The sequence below is a fragment of the Gobio gobio genome (assembly GCF_949357685.1).
Source record: "Gobio gobio genome assembly, chromosome: 1".
NCBI classification, from domain to species: Eukaryota; Metazoa; Chordata; class Actinopteri; order Cypriniformes; family Gobionidae; genus Gobio; species Gobio gobio.
The window spans coordinates 84,428,288-84,451,218 of NC_137097.1; the positions used below are offsets into that span (position 1 = coordinate 84,428,288).

Consider the following 22,931-nt stretch of genomic DNA (forward strand, 5'->3'; position numbering starts at 1 on the left):
TAAACGACTCTGCACAAATACCCCTGTCTTTTGTTTCTTGGGTGTGCATCGTTTGATTTGTTTGATAAGAGCATCCTCGTGGAGAAATAAGTTCTCTACGAGTATTTGCTCAAATTGCTCTGCTGTATTATTTTAACTTGAATTGCTCGGATGAGAACAAGTTATTTTTTACATCTATTGCTTTGAACCGCATACAAGGTCCACTCATACAGGACGGCCCTGGTGAGATTGGATAAACTGAAGTATTATAATCTGTAACAAATATTAATCATTGTGTAACCAGTATTTTTTTTATCTTTTGTTTAAATAAATTTTTATTTTATAAAGACAAAATACTGTTCAGTTTTTACTTCAGCTTATAAGGACAGTTCTATAAGAATAGAAAGAGCATTCTAGTACATCTTACAAGGCCAACAACCATCCATGAGAGAATCTGCTGGAAGGTAAGCATGAATTCATTCAAATGGTTATTGACTGATTATTGATTTTGTGTTGTTCAATAAAGGGTAAGGGCTCATACACCTAGATTACTGGTATAAATTAAACAAGCCAGTGAAGGTTTAGACCTAATTCTGACCTGAAAGCACAAGACTACTTAGTTGCAGTTATTATTATTTTATTCTAAGGGTTAATCAGGACCTGAGATAAATACCAGATCTCACCACATTATATTATAAGATAATTTGCATTTTCATTTGCATTATTGCATTTAGCAGACGCTTTAATCCAAAGCGATTCACAATTGAGGAGTACAAGAAGCAATCCATCATGAAGAGGCAACAAAATGCAATAAGTGCCTGCAGTACTAAGTTTGGACATTGCACAGAGCATTATACACTAGGGCAGGGAGGAAGTAGAGGGAAAATGGAAGGAAAAGGGAAAGTTAGAGGGATTTATTTGGGAATATTCTCACAGATTACCCTCAATTCAGTTCTAATCAATAAAAACATTATACAATATACAGAAATATTAAATAAACTTCATTTAAACACTTCCGAATATAAATAATGCTAAGAGTTAAAAGCATAAACTCAGAGATAATTTGTGACCATCAAACCCCCTCAGTCTGTTGAGCCCAATGAAATGAGCTTTAAGTGTGAATTTACAGGAGATGTGAAGACATCATCATAATAAATGAGGTGAAAACAGGAACTATTGAGATGAAGTAAAGAGTCTTTTCAGCAGCTCTGTTAAAGGGTCACTTCAGTGATTTAGCATTAGGCTTTGTATCAGTAGAAACCCGGTAGTATATTCAAATCATGGTACTTTCCCCCCTCATATCCCCCTGAGACGAGACAATTATACATTTTATTTCTGGAAAAATTCCTCCGATGACGCAAATATTGTCATTTTGCGTCATCAGAGGATTTTTTGGCCAGAGTCAGAATTCGGTTTGAAATCGGACGAAAATCGTACAGTGTATGCCCAGCTTAAGACACAGACGGCCAAACTAGCAGAGTAAAGTGAGTGTTTCAACTTTTCAATGAATTCCTGTGATAGTTTAGCTTCCATATGCGATCTGAAAACAGACTGGCGCTTAACGTTCCCTCAGCTCTTCGTTCGGCTCACTCACACTTTATTGAAAAGACACGTTCAGTTTTTAATTGTAGTGTTTATTCTCTAACTGAACGAAATTATTGTATTATTATGAAGATCAAAACGACGGTGTACGGAGTGGCCTCGGAGGGCAGCGAAGCAAGTGCATTCTGGGAGTTGTTGTCTTTCATCCACATGAGACAAAAATACATTTTCTGTCTTTTCTCAGTCTAGAAGGCACCAAATTCAAAAATAATTTCACATTACTACTGCATAAATGACCCAGTTTAAATACAAAGCTTAATGCTAAATCACTGAAGTGACCCTTTAATATTGATGAGCCTCAGACTATCAACACTCATTCAACAAGAACATCAGCAGATCATCTCACTTTATTCTGACTGTTTGCTCTTACAAACACATTATTCCACTCAGTATATATGACAAAAGACTGTTAAACTGCTCTACTGAGAGACAATGCTGTTATTTATGGGTAATACATCAGTAATGTAAAGAAGGCCACCCTTACAAATGGACTCTTCCAAACTCCCCCACTTCTGCTCGTGATTTGGACTGCTCCAAAACTTCCCTCAGAGAACCAGAGATCAGAGAGTGAGGATGCAGAGATGTGCTTGTGTTTAGTTATTAACAGTTAAAGTAGCCAGAAGTGACAGACTTTGTGGATTGTGTGTAAGTATCTTCTCTTCATTAGTGATAACTATATTGCTAAGAGACATTAAGGAGCGTCTGAATGTTTACATTAATAATTCGGTTTGCACATTATCTTGCCGCCTAAGTTTGTTTTATTCGGGTTTGTAATCTATTTCTTTAACATGCTTTATAACTAATAGTTAAGTACTGCTTTATAGATCTGTGGCTATAGGTCTATTATTATACAAATCTGTGAAATCAATTTCAAAATATGAGCCTCTTATGCATCCACTGTGGGGATAAAATCTCCTATACATTGAAGAAAAACAAACATATGGATTATCATATAAATGTATTATAAATAAGTATTATTTTCTTATTTTTTGCCCAAAAGTTTCATTCATACTGAAGCCAGAGTAATAGTGTGCAGGAAATTCCTAATGTGAAGCTGAATAAAAGACTATAGAAACGCTTTGATTAAATATGTTGACAATAAACACGACTGCATCAAGATATGGTGTATTTGAGTTCTTCAAGCCTTCTCAGGTATTATCATAATAATAAAGTATGCAGTGCTGATTGACTTAGACTTTATTACTGTATAGAATACTATAAAATAATCCATCATCTGTCTCATTCTGTGAAGAGAAGCCACATCAACTCACAAACACTAGTGAGTTAACGTGTTATTAAACGTTGTATTTTGTTGGACATTTGGGATTTACTACTTTGTGAAGATGTTTGACACGTGTTGTTTTTTCAAACGCACATTATAAGCGACTCAAACTCGCAGTACTTTCGGTTCGATTCCGATTAATCACCCTAGTTCAAATGAACAACATGTTGCCATACAAATCACAATTCATTAGTTGTTTGCAGTTGTTGTAAATTATATTTAATTGATTTGCAGAGTCATACATTTATTTTACTAATCAGATGGACAATTAAACATTTATCTGAACTTTAGTTTCAAGTTTACTAAAACTACATTTCACCAATCTACCAATCTTGTGTGGAAATACAATTATGATGCTGCCATCTTTCTTTATAACAGTCAATGTTCTCATAAAAGCAAAACATATCTCGATTCACAGTTATTTAGCAGTAGTGGTTGATGATTAGAGATTAGTGTCAATGGTGTTTGTTTTTGTATTACTGATGTTTTAGCCATAAATATCAGTATTGTCTTAATGTCTTTCAGTAGAGCAGTTTAACAGTCTTTTGTCATATATCCTGAGTGGAATAATGTGTTTGTAAGAGCAAACAGTCAGAATAAAGTGAGATGATCTGCTGATGATCCTGAATGTCTTGTTGAATGAGTGTTGATAGTCTGAGGCTCATCAATATTAACAGAGCTGCTGAAAAGACTCTTTATTTCATCTCAATAGTTCCTGTTTTCACCTCATTTATTATGATGATGTCTTCACAGCTCCTGTAAATTCACACTTAAAGCTCATTTCATTTGTAGACTGAGAGTATTTGTCGGCTACTTTATATGTGCATGTTTCTGTCTTTATGCTTTCAACAGCTTTCCCACCATTATTTGGAGGAATTGACTATTGTTGTGTCCCTATTTGGGGGTGGAGGTGGGGTAAGACATATATTTGTATGGGTCCATTGACCCTAGAGGTTATCATGCTCCTAAAGTTAGAGGGTCCAGGTGTCCAGAAGTAGGACAATGGGGTTATTTGTGCATGTGCTTCAAACTTTGACCATGTGTGGAAAACTACAGCAGAATCCGAATACTGACATTGATCTTAGAGAGGGAAGAAGAAGGGACTGAGAGTTTAGTCTGCAGACATTGATGGTGGCTGTGTGACTGTTGACTCTTCTTTTGCAAAAGAATAAACCATTTAGTAAATCTACAAATATGTCTCTTATTCTGAAAATTTGCCATGGCTAGAACAATAACAGAAGTATATACAAACAAATTGCAAAACAAAAAGGACATACATTCTTAGATGTTTCAATTAGTTTTTGACAAACTCAGTAACTGATATATTTTTTCTTCAGTGAAGCTCCTCCCACAACAGTCACATCATCAGTGATGCTCCTCCCACTGCAGTGACATCACAGGTGAAGCTCCTCCCACATCAGTTGATCAATAAATGCTGGAATATTCCCATCAGGCTACAAGTGAAGACGAGCATCAGCGCATCAGGAAGAGCTGAAATCTGCAAAGACTGAGTTTATTAAAGAGGACAGTGAGAACACGAGTGATCCAGAACCTGCAGAATGAAACACACTGAAGATCCTGAAGAACAAAGAGGTTGGTGTTTATTCTTCATTCATTCGTGATAAAGTTTCTCTTATAGAAGTTACTCATAGTTATAGAGATTATTCTTCTCACAGTAACTTTGGTAACAGGGTTGATGAATGCGAACACTGTACAGTTTGTGTCAAAACTGAGAAAATGGAGAAAGGGTCTCATGCTGTAGTAAGGGTCCAGATGATGTCACTTCCTGTGTGTCAGAGTTTTAAGAAATGCTCTTTTTTTAAAGGAGGAAACTCATGTCAGAAGTAGCTCAAATCAGTTTGAGTGGAACATGTAGGACAGTGGTTGTCAAACTTTTTTTGTTGCAACCCCTTTTTTTTTTGTCACGACCCATATACTAGGCCTACAACCATTTACATTCAAACAAGTCAAGCCCAGCATAAGAATACTTATATATAATTGGCCATTTGACTCTACTCTCCATTAAACCACTAGATGGCACAACAATTTAGTTCAGCACTTTTCCACACAACCGCTTTTGATTATTAATGCATTCGCAATAAAAGGTGATTCTGCACTAATTTAAATTATTAATTTGAATAATTTGAATATTGAAATATTTCGCGTATTTATGCCTTTTATATAGGCCTATATGCTTATTTTGTGAAACTATTTATTTTTTATGTAGCTTGTTGGACACAGTTAATGCTAGAATTATAATGTCAATTGATGTCGCACTCTGTGCATTTGTGTTATTTTATAAAACATAAATGAGCATTACCAAAGCTAACTAGATAATAAGTCTGTCAGGACCAAAGCCTAGCAGAAAGGTTTAAAGGGGTGGTAAAACACATTCTTTTGAAGGCTTGACTGTGTTTGTGGGCTGCACTGTAACATGTGTTCATGCTTCGTTTAAAAAAAAATTGCCTTATTTTTCATATATTTGACCTTTATTCTACACTGCTCTGTCCCTCCTTGTAAAACGGTCTGATGCTTTCCGGGTTGTATGAAGCCAGTCCCTCAAAAATACGCAGTGGGCTCTGATTGGTTAGCTGGCCCAGTGTGTTGTAATTCGCTAAACGCCTAGTGCAAGTATGTCGGAAACGTCACGCCCCTTACCGGAGGCTGTGGTTTGGTCAGTGTTAGAAACAACGGCGTCAATAAAACCATATGAGCCCGAATCAGACCCAGAACATTTGAGTGAAGATGATCGAGCAGAACCTGTTCAGTCCTAAGAGTAAAGACTGCGGATCTATAATGATCGCTACTGAATGGCACTTTAACTTTTGTATTTTTAGAACGATTATAGCCAAATATCTGTCGCAAGAACTAACCCAAAACAAACACTAAGCACTGGCTTTAACTAGTAAGTTAGCCAAATCACACACAGAACCATGTTTAGCATGCCTGTAGATAAATAATACATAAAAGCTCTAATCAAAGAATCATTTACACTAATGTCAGGTTCGCTGTTGAGATTTTAACGTTAGTGTTTGTAACGTTAGGTGTTCGTCGGATAACGTTAAGTATGAATGAGCATTTAACAGACTGGTTTACAGAACAGCGCTGTCATCTGTTTACTTCCTTGCTACAACCTATTACAGGAAAACACATCGATGAAACATAAATCAGACTTACAGGTTGTGGCCCGTAAACAGCTTCTGTTTGTAAATCCAGCTTTCAGGACAAGCCGTTGTGCATATCCTGTATTGAACTCGCGAAGTTTGTGGAAGTTTGTGTTGTCCTCCGTGAAATGTGCAGCGCGCGCGTCGTGCATCCACGCACCGGCAGTGTTTTTTTCACGCAGCTGACGTTGTGCAAATCTGGCATTCAAATCGCGAAGACGGTGGATGTTTTCCTCCATGAGATGTGCTGCAGGGAGCCCTGCGCGCGCCTGTTCCCCGCTGACTCAAACACACGTGCATATAACATGTTTTATGTTAAACGCTCTGCAACGCACCCCCGTCCCTATGAAGGCTGAACAAAGCAAGTACCCCAGACCTGCAATCCGGATGAAAATAACAGCATTTCCTTGTCATCGCGGCAACAACACTCCAGCCTAACTAACTTATACCACAACAGCGCCGCGATACAAAATGGCCTCACCCCCCCCTTATTTAATATTCTCGGAGGAGGGGTTTATGTAAATATTGGGGCTGGTGATGTCACCAACCCTGGAGGAATGTGTGTAGTCGCCTACTGGCCGTTTGCTGTAGTTCTTAGAAACTGATTTCTTTAAAAGCAAATATCTCCCTTTGCTTTAAACTTTGAACGTTGTAACTTTGCAGATGTTGTTTATGCTCAAGCAGCAACATTACACGCTAGCTAAAGTTAGAATAGTGAAATCGTGGTTTACCACCCCTTTAAGTACATTTAAGTCTCTAAACTACAACAAAATAAAGATATCTCTAGGAAAAATCACTCTGAGTCTGAGACTTGATTTAAAAGTGTTCGAATCACCACAGAATGGCTTTGCTTTACTCAAAAAATAAGTTTCAGAATAATACAAATATTAATGATCCAAAATGCAGAAATAACAAAACAATGTGTAAGTCTTCACCCGAAGAGCGGCCCCGAAAAACCCTGTACAAAGCTTTTTATACTTGGACATATCCTAGGGCCTTAAGAGGCAATGACTGTCCTCACAATATAATAACTCCTTATAAACTATTTGCCTTGGACTACAGCAATCATAATATGTGTCTCAGGTTATTATAACTTTTGCAGCAAGCACACACACATTTCTTTCATCTTGATTTGCAGAGACAAAACAATGACTCTTATCACAGCCGACAATCAGCTTGAATTTCCCTTTTTTCATGATTAGATTAGATTAGATTAGATTCAACTTTATTGTCATTACACAAGTACAAGTACAAGGCAACGAAATGCAGTTTAGGTCTAACCAGAAGTGCAATAGCAGCAAGTGCAGGATATACAATGGTTGCGTAAGTGCAGGACATGGAAATGTACTGAATATATATAAATATGTATAAGTAGAGAGATGGTTATTACTATAAACAGAACTGAATTTACAGGTGAATATGTACAGTGAATAAATATACAGATGACTATTACTATAAACAGAATTTACAGGTGAATATGTACTATGAATATAATATACAGATGGCTATTACTATAAACAGAATTTAACAGATAGAGGTATACAATAATATGTTAGGCTAATATGAGGAATAGCAGTGGATTAAGTTAGTGCAATAAATTATGGACAGAGCTATCCGAAAGAAAGTGTAAAAGTGCAGTGGAAAGTGGTTGCATATTACAGTTAGAAGTACGGTGCAAAATGCAAATGTAAACATTGGTACTATAAATACAGTCGGTAGGGCAAATAACAAAGTGAAGGCAGATGTGAGGTAGGAGAGTTAGCAGTTTATGAGGGAAGTGGATCAACGGGGGTTTGAGTTCAGTAAAGAGACAGCTCTGGGGAAAAAACTGTTCTTAAGTCTACTGGTCCTGGTCCGGAGGATCCTGAAACGCCTGCCGGAGGGCAGGAGAGAAAACAGTCTGTGGGCTGGGTGAGAGGAGTCCTTGAGGATGCTGCGAGCTCGGTGCAGACAGCGTTTCCTCTGGATGTGCTCAATGGCAGGTAGTGGAGTCCCTGTGATGCGCTGGGCAGTTTTCACCACCTGCTGCAGTGCCTTGCGCTCCGCAACAGAGCAGCTCCCATACCATACTGCCACACAGTTGGTTAGGATGCTTTCTATTGCGCAGCGGTAGAAGTTCACCAGGATAGCCGAGGAGAGCTGATTCTTCCTCAGTGTCCTCAGGAAGAAGAGGCGCTGGTGAGCCTTCTTGACCAGGCTGGAGGTGTTGGTCGTCCACGACATGTCCGCTGAGATATGGATCCCCAGGAACTTGAAACTGGAGACACGCTCAACAGCCATTCCATTGATGTGGATGGTGTCGTGTGTGCCTCTTGACTCCTTCCTGAAGTCCACGATGAGCTCCTTCGTTTTGGTGGTGTTGAGGAGCAGGTTATTATCAGTGCACCATGTGGCCAGGTGCTAGATCTCCTCCCTGTAGGCAGTCTCATCGTTGTTGCTGATGAGACCAATCACCGTAGTGTCGTCCGCAAACTTGACGATGGAATTAGATCCATACACAGGCTTGCAGTCGGAGGTGAAGAGGGAGTAGAGAAACGGACTTAGCACACAGCCCTGTGGTACACCAGTGTTGAGTGTGATGGACGTGGAGCAGGTGGATCCTGAACGAACATTCTGGGGTCTGTCAGTTAGGAAGTCCAAAATCCAGTTACACATTGAAGTGTTGATGCCCAGGTCTCCAAGTTTGGCTATTAACTTGGATGGGATGACAGTGTTGAATGCTGAGCTGAAGTCAACAAACAGCATGCGTGCATAAGTGTTTTTACTGTCCAGATGGGTGAGCACAGAGTGCAGCGCCATGGAAACTGCATCCTCTGTGCTCCTATTGCTGCGATAGGCAAACTGGTGTGAGTCCAATGTGGATGGTAGGGAGTCTTTTAGGTGTTCCAGGACCAGCCGCTCAAAGCACTTCATAACGATGGGTGTGAGTGCTACAGGGTGGTAGTCATTAGGGCACCTCGGGCTGGAGTGTTTCGGCACTGGCACAATGGAAGTGCGTTTAAAGCATGATGGTACAGCTGCTTGGGCAAGAGACAGGTTGAAAATGTCTGTAAAAACCCCAGCGAGCTGCTCCGCACATGCCCTGAGAACACGACCAGGGATGTTGTCTGGTCCAGCAGCCTTGTGCATGCTGATCCGGCTCAGTGCCTTGCAGACATCTGTGGAGGAGAGTGTGATAGGTGGGTGGTCAGCTGAGGGTTTGAGCTTGGTGGCAGTTTCTCTGTTGTCTCTTTCAAAGCGAGCATAAAAGTAATTTAGCTCGTTCAGGAAGTTGACATCAGTGGCTGCGGGGGTGGACCGGGTGGGTTTGTAATCACTGATGGCCTGAATGCCCTGCCACATGCGTCGAGGGTCAGAGTTGGAAAAGTGTCCCTCTATCTTTAGCTTGTAGCAGTGCTTGGCCTTTTTGATGCCCCTCTTCAGGTTTGCTCTGGATGTGCTGTAGGCTTGTGCATCACCTGATCTGAAGGCAATATTGCGTGACTTCAGCAGGAGTCGCACTTCCCTGTTCATCCAAGGCTTCTGATTTGGGTATGTGATGATCTGTTTCTGGGTTGTAACACTGTCAATGGTGGTATTGATATGGTCCAATACAGAGGAGGTGTAGGAGTCAATGTCCGTGTGAGCGCCACTGGTGGCTTGAGAAGCAAACATACTCCAGTCTGTGTTTAGAAACCTTTCCTGGAGTGTGGAATCTGCCCCCACAGGCCACACCTTGATGGTTTTCACTGATGGCTTCACACGATTGATGAGTGGTGCATATTTGGGTCTGAGAAACAAAGAAAGGGGATCTGACTGTCCCAGGTGGGGGAGGGGTGTTGCAACGTAAGCTCCGGCCATGTTTGTGTAAACATGGTCTAAGGTTTTGTTTCCTCTGGTGTGGCAGGAAACATGCTGGTGAAACTTGGGTAGCACTGACTTTAAGTTTGAGGGATTAAAGTCACCTGCAACAATAAACACAGCTTCCGGGTGATCAGTCTGTTGTTTACTGATGGCTGCGTGAAGTTCTTTCATAGCAAGCTTAGCATCAGCATCCGGGGGAATATAGGCAGCAATGATAATGGTGGAAGTGAACTCCCGCGGTAGATAAAACGGTCTACATTTAACCATGTAGGATTGGAAATGTGCAAGCAGTAATACTTATTAAAGGTCCCGTTCTTCGTGTTTTTTTGAAGCTTTGATTGTGTTTACAGTGTGCAATATAACATGTGTTCATGTTTCGCGTGTAAAAAACACAGTATTTTTCACACAATTTACTCATCTGTATACCACTGCTTTCACTGTCCTAAAAACGGGCTGATGAGTTCCTTGTTCTATGAAGTCCCTCCTTCAGAAATACGTAACGAGTTCTGATTGTGCCAGCGGTTCCCGTGTTGTGATTTGACAGCAGCTTAGCGCACATTGCCCGGTTCCTGTGTTGTGATTCGACAGCAGCTTAGCGCACGTAACTTGCATGGAAAGGTCACGCCTCTTAACAGGAGATATATGCGCTCAATGATCTCTACAGCATCCCTGGGAAAGCCAAACAAAGGGGATTTTACTCCGGGATGAAAATAACAGCGTATCGACGACATGGCGACAAACACAGTCAAACGCACCACTTCCTTTTCTCCACGCAACCGTCCTCTTCTCCACGTGGGACAGCAACAAGACCACGCCCCCTTTTTCGTGTATTCTTGTGGGCGGAGGTTAGTCTGTTCTACTGTTCTACTGACTGACGTAATTAATGAAGGAAGTACCAGGATGTAGTCCAAGCCGGCCGTTCGCTGTAGGCTTTGAAAGGGAACTTCTGTTAAATAAAATATCTTGCTTGGCATTGAACTTGGAGCTTTATAATTTTACAGGTATTATTTATGCTCTAACAGCAACATTACACACTAACTAAAGTTTGAACAGTGGGATCACGAAGAACAGGACCTTTAAAGCAACATAAGAAAATAAGCAATTAAACTCACATCTTAAATGGTTAGTTCGCACAAAAATGAAAATTCTGTCATCATTTACTCACCCTCAAGTTGTTCCAAACCTGTATGAGTTTCTTTGTTCTGCTGAACACAAAATAATATATTTTGAAGAATGTTTGATGTAGAGCAACCATTGACTACCATCCCAGATAGCAATGAGTCGGCGGACCACCGGCGGTGATCCAGCGGCTGTAGAAGCGTCAGAATTGCGTAATCGCAAACACGTTTGACGGCGCACCGCCGGCGGCAGCCGCTTTTTAAAAGCGGCAGCCGGCTTCCTACCACCTTCGTTCCGCCGCCGGCCCGCAGGCAAACCGCCGTTCCGCCGCCTTTATACCAGAAGGCGGCCCGGCGGAGGCAAACGCTTTTTTCGAGCGATCTGCCTCCGCTTATTGTGTAATAAATAATATATATTTATTTATTTATTATTCATATATTTGTAACATGCAGTTTATGATGGATAATAATTGAACAAACCAGATAAATTCCCATTTGCCATTTTTATTCCACATTTCAAAGTACAGTAACTGTCAATGATACAAGATAATATAAATGAAATATAAATAACAGACAATAAATAAGCTTAAATAGGCCTATAAATAACAAAAACAAACATTTTTACTAAAGAACCTGCATGTTTCCAATTCAATTTTGGTTTAAAAAAAAAAAACAGCCTTACAAGCAAATTATAACACTTACAATATTTGTTAATAACAAAGAGGTCAGCTCTGGGATGAAAAGAATTACCATTAAACATTATATCAAATAATGATGATATTCGGTACCAAAGAATGTGCAGGATACCAAATAAATCGAGGTATAACATCACATTTAACAAGCCATTTCTAACAATAGGATAAATGGTAATAATTTAGAGTAAAGCTCTGGAGAAGAATAGAACAGTAGTAGAACAGACCATTATAACAAGCCTGACTATGGGTTCTCTGGTTTTCCCCGACCTCCAGAATGAGGCAGCGCAAATTGGCTTATCTTCAGTGATTTCTTGTGCGCCTATATAAAGGACAAACAACCTCGCCATCCCATATCTATCCAAGGAGCTGCCTTCAAGGCAGGGTCACAGGGAATAAAAAAAAAAGTAATTTCCACAGTGAACAGTGTGGATTGGGTGAGTGTAGCCTGAAACTTCTGGCTTCTTTAGGGGTCTTGATGTTACTGACTGCAGGATAAAGAAAGGGTTCCAGGTGTCAGTAGTCAGCCTAGGTGTAAGAGGTCGGCTGTGGGTCCCTCTCAGCTGTGCGGCGTCTTTTTCCACCTTCACGATCAGATGCTCCTTTCAGGTAACGCATAACGTTAACCTGGACCGCCTCATCAGTGGCATCCTGGGTTGCCGGCTTCTTCCGGATGGCTCCTGTAGAAAATACAGATCTGTCATTCCATTTGAATGGCATAAGGCTACACACATCTACTTAAATATATAACAAATTTATATATTTTTATATATATATTACTTTGAACAATGGTCTTCAGGAACATGTCTCTAAAACATGCTTTATCCCCTACACCAGTCCAGGTTGTATTAATGGAAAGGTGATTAGAGAAGATACTCTGAAGCATTCGCCACACGGTTGTTTTTAGGTCCCTCCCACATTTGATTGCCAAAAACCGAAGCTGAAAATACAAAAAAGTGTTACAAATTACATCTCTGAAGCTTCTCATACATAAATATAAAAATGTGACAGGCTGTGGATTCAGACTGTAGAATATGCAGTGTACAATCTTAAATTTTACTTTTTAGATTACCCTACAGCATTATAAACAAAATCAGCACACTTACTGGAGCTCTTTATCCTGCCTCAAACTGTTGTCAAGCAACGCCAAATGGGTTGTCTAGGGGGAGTAACAGACCCCCTGGCAGGGAGAACTCTCCAAAAGACACATTGGCACTGAAATGTTGCCGCATAGTGTCCATTTTGTTGTCCATGCTACGCACAACATCGCCAAACTATCCAAGACGTCGCAGCATTAGGGTCTGATCTGCACCTACAGGGGTTCACAGAATAAAAGAATAAAGCAGTCAGTCCTGGTCCCTCAACTACTAAACTATGACATTTACAACTAGGTCTACTACATGTACAGGTGGCCCCAGTGGGAATTAAACCAACAACCACAGGTGTTGTTTGCAAGTTGTACCTGATTGCCCAGTACGAGCAAACGTCATCAACATTGTTTCACTTGCTTCACCTGCTCTTGAAGTGAGCCGCTGCCATCCGAAGCTACAAAATGAAAGGCATTTGGTAATTTTGGACCTACATCACAGTCAAAGAAGTAAAATTTAAGAAAGAGTGCATGTTCTCACCTGCTCGTGCATTGCTTTCCCTCAGGACTTGGTTCTCATTCTGGAAATCTACATTAAAAAAAAAAATATATATATATATAAATAAAACAACAACTAAAGGCACAATTTTCCATACTGTTTAAGTTTCCAACAGCTGCAATTTCCTGTTTGTCCATCTCAACTCCTTTCAATATTCTTCTCCTTATAGCCCAGTAACTAGACATTGTGACTAACAATTTATTTACCTTGAAAGCCGAAACGATTGTCCAACAGTAGGTCTCTTGGATGAAGATAACCGATTGTGCTCTGGTCAAGGTATCTGCAAGAAAATGTGAACAAAACCGCATTGTTAACGTTATATACAGAATATACAGTAGCTATGCTGTGGGGGGGGAAACTGGTCAGCCAAATGTGGAACAGTAAAATGTATTCATTCAGTGTAGTGATTCAAGTAAACTGCATTGTCCTCAAACATAAAAAGTACAGCAGTTCAGAGAAATAACTCATAAATCACCTTAAATGCTAGAAGAACAGTAGCAACACAGCACATGTTAGCTAACACTTGCTAAAACTGACCTAGCAGCATGCTTGTTCGGACTAACAAAATAATTTAAATAACCTATATACATCATTCTGTTTTGTTAGAAAACACCAAAAGTTAAACTTAAGTCTTTCTAGATGTAAAGCTTTGGCTAATTTACCTACAGTAGCTAGATACATTTTAACATGTAGAACATGCTTGAACTCAGTGTGTAAAAAAGGCGAAACAGCACGTGTTAGCACTGTGTATTGTGCTCTAGACTAGCAGCGTGCGTGTCGGAACAAACAAATTAAAACAACCTACCGGTATATACATCAAAAATGAACATAATATTGTGTTACACAAAAAGGAAACATGTACTTACTTAAACGCTCGTAGTCGAGGATATTTTCTGATCTCCTCTCTTCAAATACTAAAACCGTGTGATGAGTTGCCGGCCGCTGTTGGTAAATCTGTTTCATATGTTTTTCCGGTTTGTCTTCCGTCTTTTTTAGGTATACTGCCCCTCTCGGCCGGTGGAGGTACTTCTCTGTTTGGTTTGGTTTTATTTTTATTTAAATTAGTACATTTATAGACAAGTACAATACAAAAAGTACAATGAGAGAAAAATAAAAATAATAAAGCATTGTGGTACAGTTCCGAATATGTAGAACAAAGAATAACAACAAATGTAACAATGTATATAAAATAAATAATAAAAATAAGAATTCTGAGATAGAAATACTTTATAATATTAAGGCAGTCACATGAAATTGAAAAGCTTTCAGGTTTTCTGTTTTTGTAAGCTTTTTGTTTTGCGACCTCATGTTTGAAAGGGTTTCAAAGTATATTGTAAAAATCAGCTTTATAAAAGGTAATATTAGAGGGCTTCTTTTGAGTTATTCTTGTCTTATGAATGTAGAATTTTTCCTAAATAATTAATAATATATTTTTGTTTTTCAGAAAAATATGGGTTTTGAAAACAAAGTAAAATGTCATGAAGTTCTAAGTTCTAATTTTTTGTCATGTCTATTTTAAAGTCAGTCCAAAAAGAAATAGAAAAAGGGCAATACAAAAATAAAAGTGTTCAATATCCTAAAATGAACTTTCAAACTTTCTTAACCCTCCTATTATGCTAAAGAAAAAAAAAAAAAAGTATTACATCCATTATGGGTCAAATTGACCAACACTGTTTAAACACACTCAACATGCAAATAATCAAGTGAAAATTTAAATGTAATTTCCTAAACCTAACCTTATCATGGAATCAAGAGTCAAGAATCTGTTATAAACCCTAATGGCTTTGGAGCAAAAAAAACTAATATTTGATATAATTCACATATAGGCTAGGCTATTATGATTTTATAATCGCTTCAAATGTGAGAACTAGTTAAAATGCTGTCAGTTCCACTCTATTTCCCAACAAGCCAAACATAGCCAACGTGGCTGGTCGAATTTGAGAGTAGAAATCCTTGTATATCAAAGCGGCTTGCCGCCAGCCGGCCGCGGTCCATTAGGCGGAGGCAACCGCCAGAGAAAATGAAGCCGGCGACCCGCCGGCTAGTCGGCCGCGGCATCTCGCAAGAAATGGGAGTGACGTATTCGGCGGCAAACGTTTCATCACCGCCAGCGGGACGCACCTATAGCCGACAGCTTAGGGCCGGCGGCAAAAAGAAGCCGTGCTGATATTTTTTGCTATCTGGGATAGTAGGGAAAAAATACTATGGTAGTCAATGGTTGCTCTATCTGCTTAGTTACAAACATTCTTCAAAATATCTTCCTTTGTGTTCAACAAAAAAACTCATACAGGTTTGGAACAACTTGAGGGTGAGTAAATGATGACAGAATTTTCATTTTTGGGTGAACCATTCCTTTAAAATATAAACTTGGTTCCAAAGCAAGTTTGAATTATACTATATTTCTCTTGCAAGTTGAACATTTCAAATGGAGTTTCCAACATAACATTTCTAACATCATGCATTAATTTCTTGTTTGAACTTATCCATTTGTCTGATGACTGGAATGATCTGTTTTCCCTTCCGGATCAGTCCTCCACTTGTAGGGTAATTCTTGCTTCTTTTCTCTTTCTTCTCTGCTTTCCGGAGGTGCCTGGTGAACTAAAAGATTGTCCATAAACATTTCAGTTTTATCTGTCTTCTTTTTACACATAAATCATTTAGGATAGATCTTGTTTCCGGGAAATCATCAGAGGAATGGCCAACATGTACATTTTAGGATTAGTATCTTGCAAAAACAACTAGTATAATAATATGTACTGTTGTCATTGCAAAGACAAAATAAATTAGTTTAAACTTCAGAAAAAGAATTGTTAATGCTCACAAAGGAGGAGAAGGATCTACATCCTTGTTTATCAAATCATGGCAGAGGCAGGAAGATTCCAAAAACTTTGGAAAGAAAACTAATGAGAGAGCTTTCTAAAGACCCCAGAACAATTGCCAAGACACTAGTGAACCATTTAGCCAAGTTTGGGATTGAAAATCGTCAAGAAGACGGTCACTAGAGTCGTCTCTGATCTTTTGAATATTCCCATCTAATAATTGCCTCATCCACACATCATCCTCAATAAACCCGTCTCCGGTGTGATGACTCTGATCTTTTGAATATTCCCATCTAATAATTGCCTCATCCACACATCATCCTCAATAAACCCGTCTCCCGTGTGATGACTCTGATCTTTTGAATATTCCCATCTAATAATTGCCTCATCCACACATCATCCTCAATAAACCCGTCTCTGGCGTGATGACTCTGATCTTTTGAATATTCCCATCTAATAATTGCCTCATCCACACATCATCCCCAATAAACCCGTCTCCGGTGTGATGACTCCGATCTTTGAATATTCCCATCTAATAATTGCCTCATCCACACATCATCCCCAATAAACCCGTCTCCGGTGTGATGACTCCGATCTTTGAATATTCCCATCTAATAATTGCCTCATCCACACATCATCCCCAATAAACCCGTCTCCGGTGTGATGACTCTGATCTTTCGAATATTCCCATCTAATAATTGCCTCATCCAAACATCATCCTCAATAAACCCGTCTCCGGTGTGATGACTCTGATCTTTCGAATATTCCCATCTAACAATTGCCTCATCCACACATCATCCTCAATTAACCCGTCTCCGGTGTGATGACTCCGATCTTTCGAATATTTCCATCTAATAATTGCCTCATCCAAACATCATCCTCAATAAACCCGTCTCCGGTGTGATGACTCTGATCTTTCGAATATTCCCATCTAATAATTGCCTCATCCAAACATCATCCTCAATAAACCCGTCTCTGGCGTGATGACTCTGATCTTTTGAATATTCCCATCTAATAATTGCCTCATCCACACATCATCCCCAATAAACCCGTCTCCGGTGTGATGACTCCGATCTTTGAATATTCCCATCTAATAATTGCCTCATCCACACATCATCCTCAAAAAACCCGTCTCCGGTGTGATGACTCCGATCTTTCGAATATTCCCATCTAATAATTGCCTCATCCACACATCATCCTCAATAAACCTGTCTCCGGTGTGATGACTCTGCTCTTTCGAATATTCCCATCTAATAATTGCCTCATCCACACATCATCCCCAATAAACCCGTCTCCGGTGTGATGACTCTGATCTTTTGAATATTCCCATCTAATAATTGCCTCATCCACACATCATCCTCAATAAACCTGTCTCCGGCGTGATGACTCTGATCTTTCGAATATTCCCATCTAATAATTGCCTCATCCACACATCATCCTCAATAAACCTGTCTCCGGTGTGATGACTCTGATCTTTCGAATATTCCCATCTAACAATTGCCTCATCCACAAACTTTCATCTTGATTTATCTTGTATTATTCTGAAATCATTATTCTAGTATGGATTAATGTAGACTCCTTTATTACCGCAAAATCTAGTGTTATGATAGATCACACCGAGGACGGCACGACTGAAGCATGTGCGCAGAGTGCGCGATAATCTGATTTCTGACTATCGCTGGATTAGCAAATTACTTTCGTGGGTATTATTAAAATTACACTTTTTGTTGAGTGAGCATTTGCAACCACTTAAAGGTAAAATATCCACTCTGCATCCTCTGACTAATATCAGAAGTAACCATTTTGTGTTTGTGAACACGCGGACCGGACGCGTCTGTTCTGTGCGATATCGGGTCTCTTGATGAATGAATTTGGAAATTAAGAGATTCTAAGAAAATCAACGATCTAAATTAAATCACAATTATTCATATGATCCGCAAATGTAACTACTTTTAAGGAAATCACATATAATTGGAGTCAGATTACATTATTCATGTAGTCAGATAGTAAAGTTGGATCTTCATATTTTAATATCTTAAAGTGATTTTTCCAGAAGTGCCAGAAAAGACTAACACGCAGAATTCCTTCAACCAGCCTCTGGATGTCGACATTGAGCTAAAGGGTGGAGTTTACACCCGTCTCCGGTGTGATGACTCTGATCTTTCGAATATTCCCATTGAATATTCCCATCTAATAATTGCCTCATCGACACGGCATCCTCAATAAACCGTCTCCGGCGTAATGACTCCGTTCTTTCAAATATTCCGATCAAGTATTCTTGGTTTGGGTCAACGTTTTGTCTTCCAGCATGATAACCTTACTTTTCATGTAGAACTACCTCCAAACAAGCAAAGTGAGTCCTTAACTGGCCTCCACAAATCCCAGACTTGAATCCAATATAAAATCTGTGGGGCCAACTGAAGTCCATGTCAGGAGACCAACAAATCTGGAGGAGCTTGAGAGAATTGCTAAGGAGGAATGGGCTGCGACACAGGAGACATGCCTGAAACTTGTTGAGAACTACAACAAATGACTAAATTTTTTTCAATTTGTATTATAAAACCTCCAGGTTTCCTAAATAAAGTATTGTTTAGAAATGCTGTGTTGAAAGAAATCTTTGCTCTGTTAAACAGCACTATATGAAACATAATGAAACCTTTCATATGGGGTTAATTATATTGTCTTTCACTGTATGTCCTTTCATAAAAATTTGAATTTTGATGTACTAAAAGTTCAATTTAATTAATTATCTCATTTCAGACATGATGGAAGACAGCGAGGATAGTGAAGAACAGAGTGAAGTGGAGGAGGAACATCATGCCAAACTTGGAGAAAAACCTTTGAATTGCTCAAAGACTAAAAAGACATTTATAAAGAAAACAAAAGGCAAGAAATCTACAACCTGCACTCAGTGTGGAAAGAGTTTCTCAACCAAACAATGTCTTGATGTCCATATGAGAGTTCACACTGGAGAGAAGCCGTTTGAATGTGATCAGTGTGGAAAGAGTTTCTCACAGAAAGGTGATCTAGAGCGGCACATGAGAATTCACACTGGAGTGAAGCCGTTTGAATGTGATCAGTGTGGAAAGAGTTTCTCACAGAAAGGTGGTCTAGAGCAGCACATGAGAGTTCACACTGGAAAGAAGCCATTTGAATGTGATCAGTGTGGAAAGAGTTTCTCACAGAAAGGTGGTCTAGAGCAGCACATGAGAATTCACACGGGAGAGAAGCCGTACTCATGTGATCAGTGTGGAAAGAGTTTCTCAGGGAAAGGTGGTCTTGAGCTTCACATGAGAGTTCACACGGGAGAGAAGCCGTACGCATGCGATCAGTGTGGAAAGAGTTTCAAACAAAAGCCAAATCTTCAGATTCACATGAGAATTCACACTGGAGAGAAGCCGTACTCATGTGATCAATGTTGGAAGTGTTTCACGGTTGCATCAAGCCTTACAGAACACATGAGGATTCACACCGGAGAGAAACCGTACGCATGTTATCAATGTTGGAAGAGTTTCACGTTTGCATCAATCCTTAAAGAACACATGAGGATTCACACCGGAGAGAAGCCGTACTCATGTGATCAATGTGGGAAGAGTTTCACGGCTGCATCAATCCTTAAAGAACACATGAGGATTCACACCGGAGAGAAGCCGTACTCATGTGTTCAGTGTGGAAAGACTTTCACACAATCATCAACCTTTAAGCGGCACATGAGGATCCACACGGGAGAGAAACCACACACATGTGATCAATGTGGGAAGAGTTTCACACAATCATCAAGCCTTAAAGAACACATGAAAATCCACTCTGAAGAGAAGCCGTTCTCATGTGATCAGTGTGGGAAGAGTTTCTTACGATCAGCAGATCTTAAAGGACACATGAAAATCCACACTGGAGAGAAGCCGCTCACATGTGATCAGTGTGGGAAGAGTTTCTTACGATCATCAGATCTTAAAGGACACATGAAAATCCACACTGGAGAAAAACCTTTCAAGTGTGATCAGTGTGGAAAAACGTTTTATGGTCCAACAGACCTGAAGACACACCTGACAGTTCATACGAAGGAGAAGCCACATTCATGTTCTTTGTGTGGAAAGAGTTTTTCACTGCTGCTAAATTTACATATACATCAGAAAATACACACTGGTGTGAGAGAGTACATGTGCTTTGAGTGTGAGAAGACTTTTACTACAGCGAACAGTTTAAAACTGCACCAGAGGATTCACACCGGAGAAAAACCTTACAAGTGTTCACACTGTGACAAGAGATTCAGTCAGTCAGGAAATCTGAAAAAACACGAGAGGATCCACCGCAGAGAGAAGCCACATGTGTGATATGGGGTGTTTCCTGCTAGGAGGCAAGGGAGGCAGTGCCTCCTCAAAACAAAAAAACTGGATGACAAAATAATTCATATTACAAAAATGAAACAAAGCAAATATTAATAAAATTGACTAATAAAAGAGTAAAAGTCGCTGGTTTTTATAAAGTAAGACTGTCCAGCAGCGACACCCGCAGGTGAAGTTACAGAAGGAGACGCGCCTCCTCCCTCTGCATTGACTTAAAGCAGATTCCCTAATGCGTGAAGTCACGTGAGAGGAGGCAATGCCTCCATCGCTTATGATTGGATATGATCAGTTATGATTGGAGATGATAATTTATGAGTGGATATGATTGGTTATGATTGGATGTGATTGTTTTGTTCACAAATAATATACCGAAGGGTTGGGTAAGAAACCTCGTCAACATATAATCAGTGATAATCATTTTTATATAATCATTTCTATATTCAATAAGTGACTCAAATATACTTTTAGTCATATGTTTGCTGTGAAGTGTTTTTTCAACTTTTTCAGGCACATTCTGATGTTGGTTTTTGGGTATTTTGAGTCCCTCAACATGTCACTCATATCTGTTCCTAGTTGACCTTAAGGTTACAGGGGTCAAACCGTCCATGACTTCACCTGGTTTACAGAATTGCACCTCTTCCATGTGTATTCCTCTAAGGCAGGGGTCACCAAACTCGGTCCTGGAGGGCCGTTGTCTTAAAGAGTTTAGCTCCAAACCCAATTAAACTCACCTGAACAGGTGATGCCTTGTAAGACACTGTTTAGCTGGGTCAGGTGTGTTTATTTGAACAGGTAATGCCTTGTAAGACACTGTTTAGCTGGGTCAGGTGTGTTTATTTGAACAGGTAATGCCTTGTAAGTCACTGTTTAGCTGGGTCAGGTGTGTTTATTTGAACAGGTAATGCCTTGAAAAGACACTGTTTAGCTGGGTCAGGTGTGTTTATTTGAACAGGTAATGCCTTGTAAGACACTGTTTAGCTGGGTCAGGTGTGTTTATTTGAACAGGTAATGCCTTGTAAGACACTGTTTAGCTGGGTCAGGTGAATTTATTTGAACAGGTAATGCCTTGTAAGACACTGTTTAGTTGGGTCAGGTGTGTTTATTTGAACAGGTAATGCCTTGTAAGACACTGTTTAGCTGGGTCAGGTGTGTTTATTTGAACAGGTAATGCCTTGTAAGACACTGTTTAGCTGGGTCAGGTGTGTTTATTTGAACAGGTAATGCCTTGTAAGACACTAGGTGTGTTCGATATCGGCTGCGTCCGGATGTAACCGATCGGCGAGAGTAGCCGAGTGCAGGCGGGGAGGAGCTGCAAACGCAGACGTGAAGTCGGACACTATCTGCTTCCCACAGTGACACTCGCGCTATGTTTGCATACTTTATCAGCTGAAGTGAAATAAATGCAATATTTGTCAATACACAGATGTTTCAGAGACATTATTGTCATGTAATACTTTATGCACTGCTTAATACAGCGTGTGTTCGTACAAGAATAAAGTTCAACATATAAGCCTAGCTACACTATCAATGAAGTGGGGTCTATGTTTTTAATCAGTTTTAATTTGATAAACATGACAATATAACATTGTGACTACATGAAAGGAGGTTTTACTGTTATAAAAAAACAGATTTGTGCACATTAGTGGAGCTGAAGGTTTTAGAATAAACACTAAACGCACGTGATCGCTGTCATGCGGTGAATCTGGCCAATGGCATGGTTGTTGGTGCCATACTTGGTTTTAGTGAATAAAACATTACATAGTGTAAAAATACAAAATAGAACGGTATATGGTCTCTTTTATGTAATGTTTATTAAGTGTAACAGACATAGATTAACATTTGATGTAAATAAAAAATGTGATGACATTCGCTATTGAAAGTCACCTGAAGAAACACATGAGGATCCATGCACAGTCTGAAATCACGGTAAGTAGTTGATCTTTATGTGCTAAGCACAGTTAGTCAGGGAAAGAAAATGACTGCTGCTGGAAGAGGTGTTGGTGAAGGTGGATCAGGACTCACACAGACCACAGGGTGAGCAGCGCCCCCTGCTGGCTTCACTAACACCTCTTCCAGCGACAGCCCAGTTTTCCCTAGTCTCAGCCCATGGACCATTGGCTGAACGTCTGATGCATATGGCGCACAACAGGCACCATCCTTCAGATGAGAAGCTAACCTAGGTCCTGACTCTCTGTGGTCATAAAAATCCCATGATACTCCTCATAAAGAGCAGGACTTTTTGTCCTGGCCAGATCCCCTCCATTGGCCTTCATCAATCCTGGCCTTCTAATAATTCTGGTCCACTAAACTGGCTCTATCTCTCGCTCCTCTCACTTATGGCTAGTGAAGCACAGGTGCTGTATCACTGTGGCTGGTGTCATCAGTGGTGGGTGAGGACAGACCTCGGGGTGTACAGTAAATCAAATCAAATCAAATCACT

General features: G+C 39.9%; 1 protein-coding gene across 2 annotated transcripts; it reads left to right on the forward strand.

Moving 5' to 3' along the window:
• The first annotated feature begins 43 nt into the window (after window positions 1-43).
• LOC307123971 (uncharacterized protein) lies at window positions 44-22,016 on the forward strand. 2 transcript variants are annotated; one of them, XM_079812859.1, is made up of 3 exons: window positions 44-443; window positions 4,201-4,456; window positions 18,906-22,014. In XM_079812859.1, exons 2-3 carry the CDS (start codon window positions 4,423-4,425, stop codon window positions 20,477-20,479), a joined length of 1,608 nt encoding a protein of 535 aa, XP_079668985.1. In that variant the 5' UTR covers window positions 44-443; window positions 4,201-4,422; the 3' UTR covers window positions 20,480-22,014. The 2 variants fall into 2 exon arrangements, with proteins under 2 accessions (XP_079668985.1, XP_079668984.1); XM_079812858.1 differs by lacking the exon at window positions 44-443 and adding an exon at window positions 2,129-2,226 and having other exon boundaries at window positions 18,906-22,016.
• Window positions 22,017-22,931: the final 915 nt, after the last annotated feature.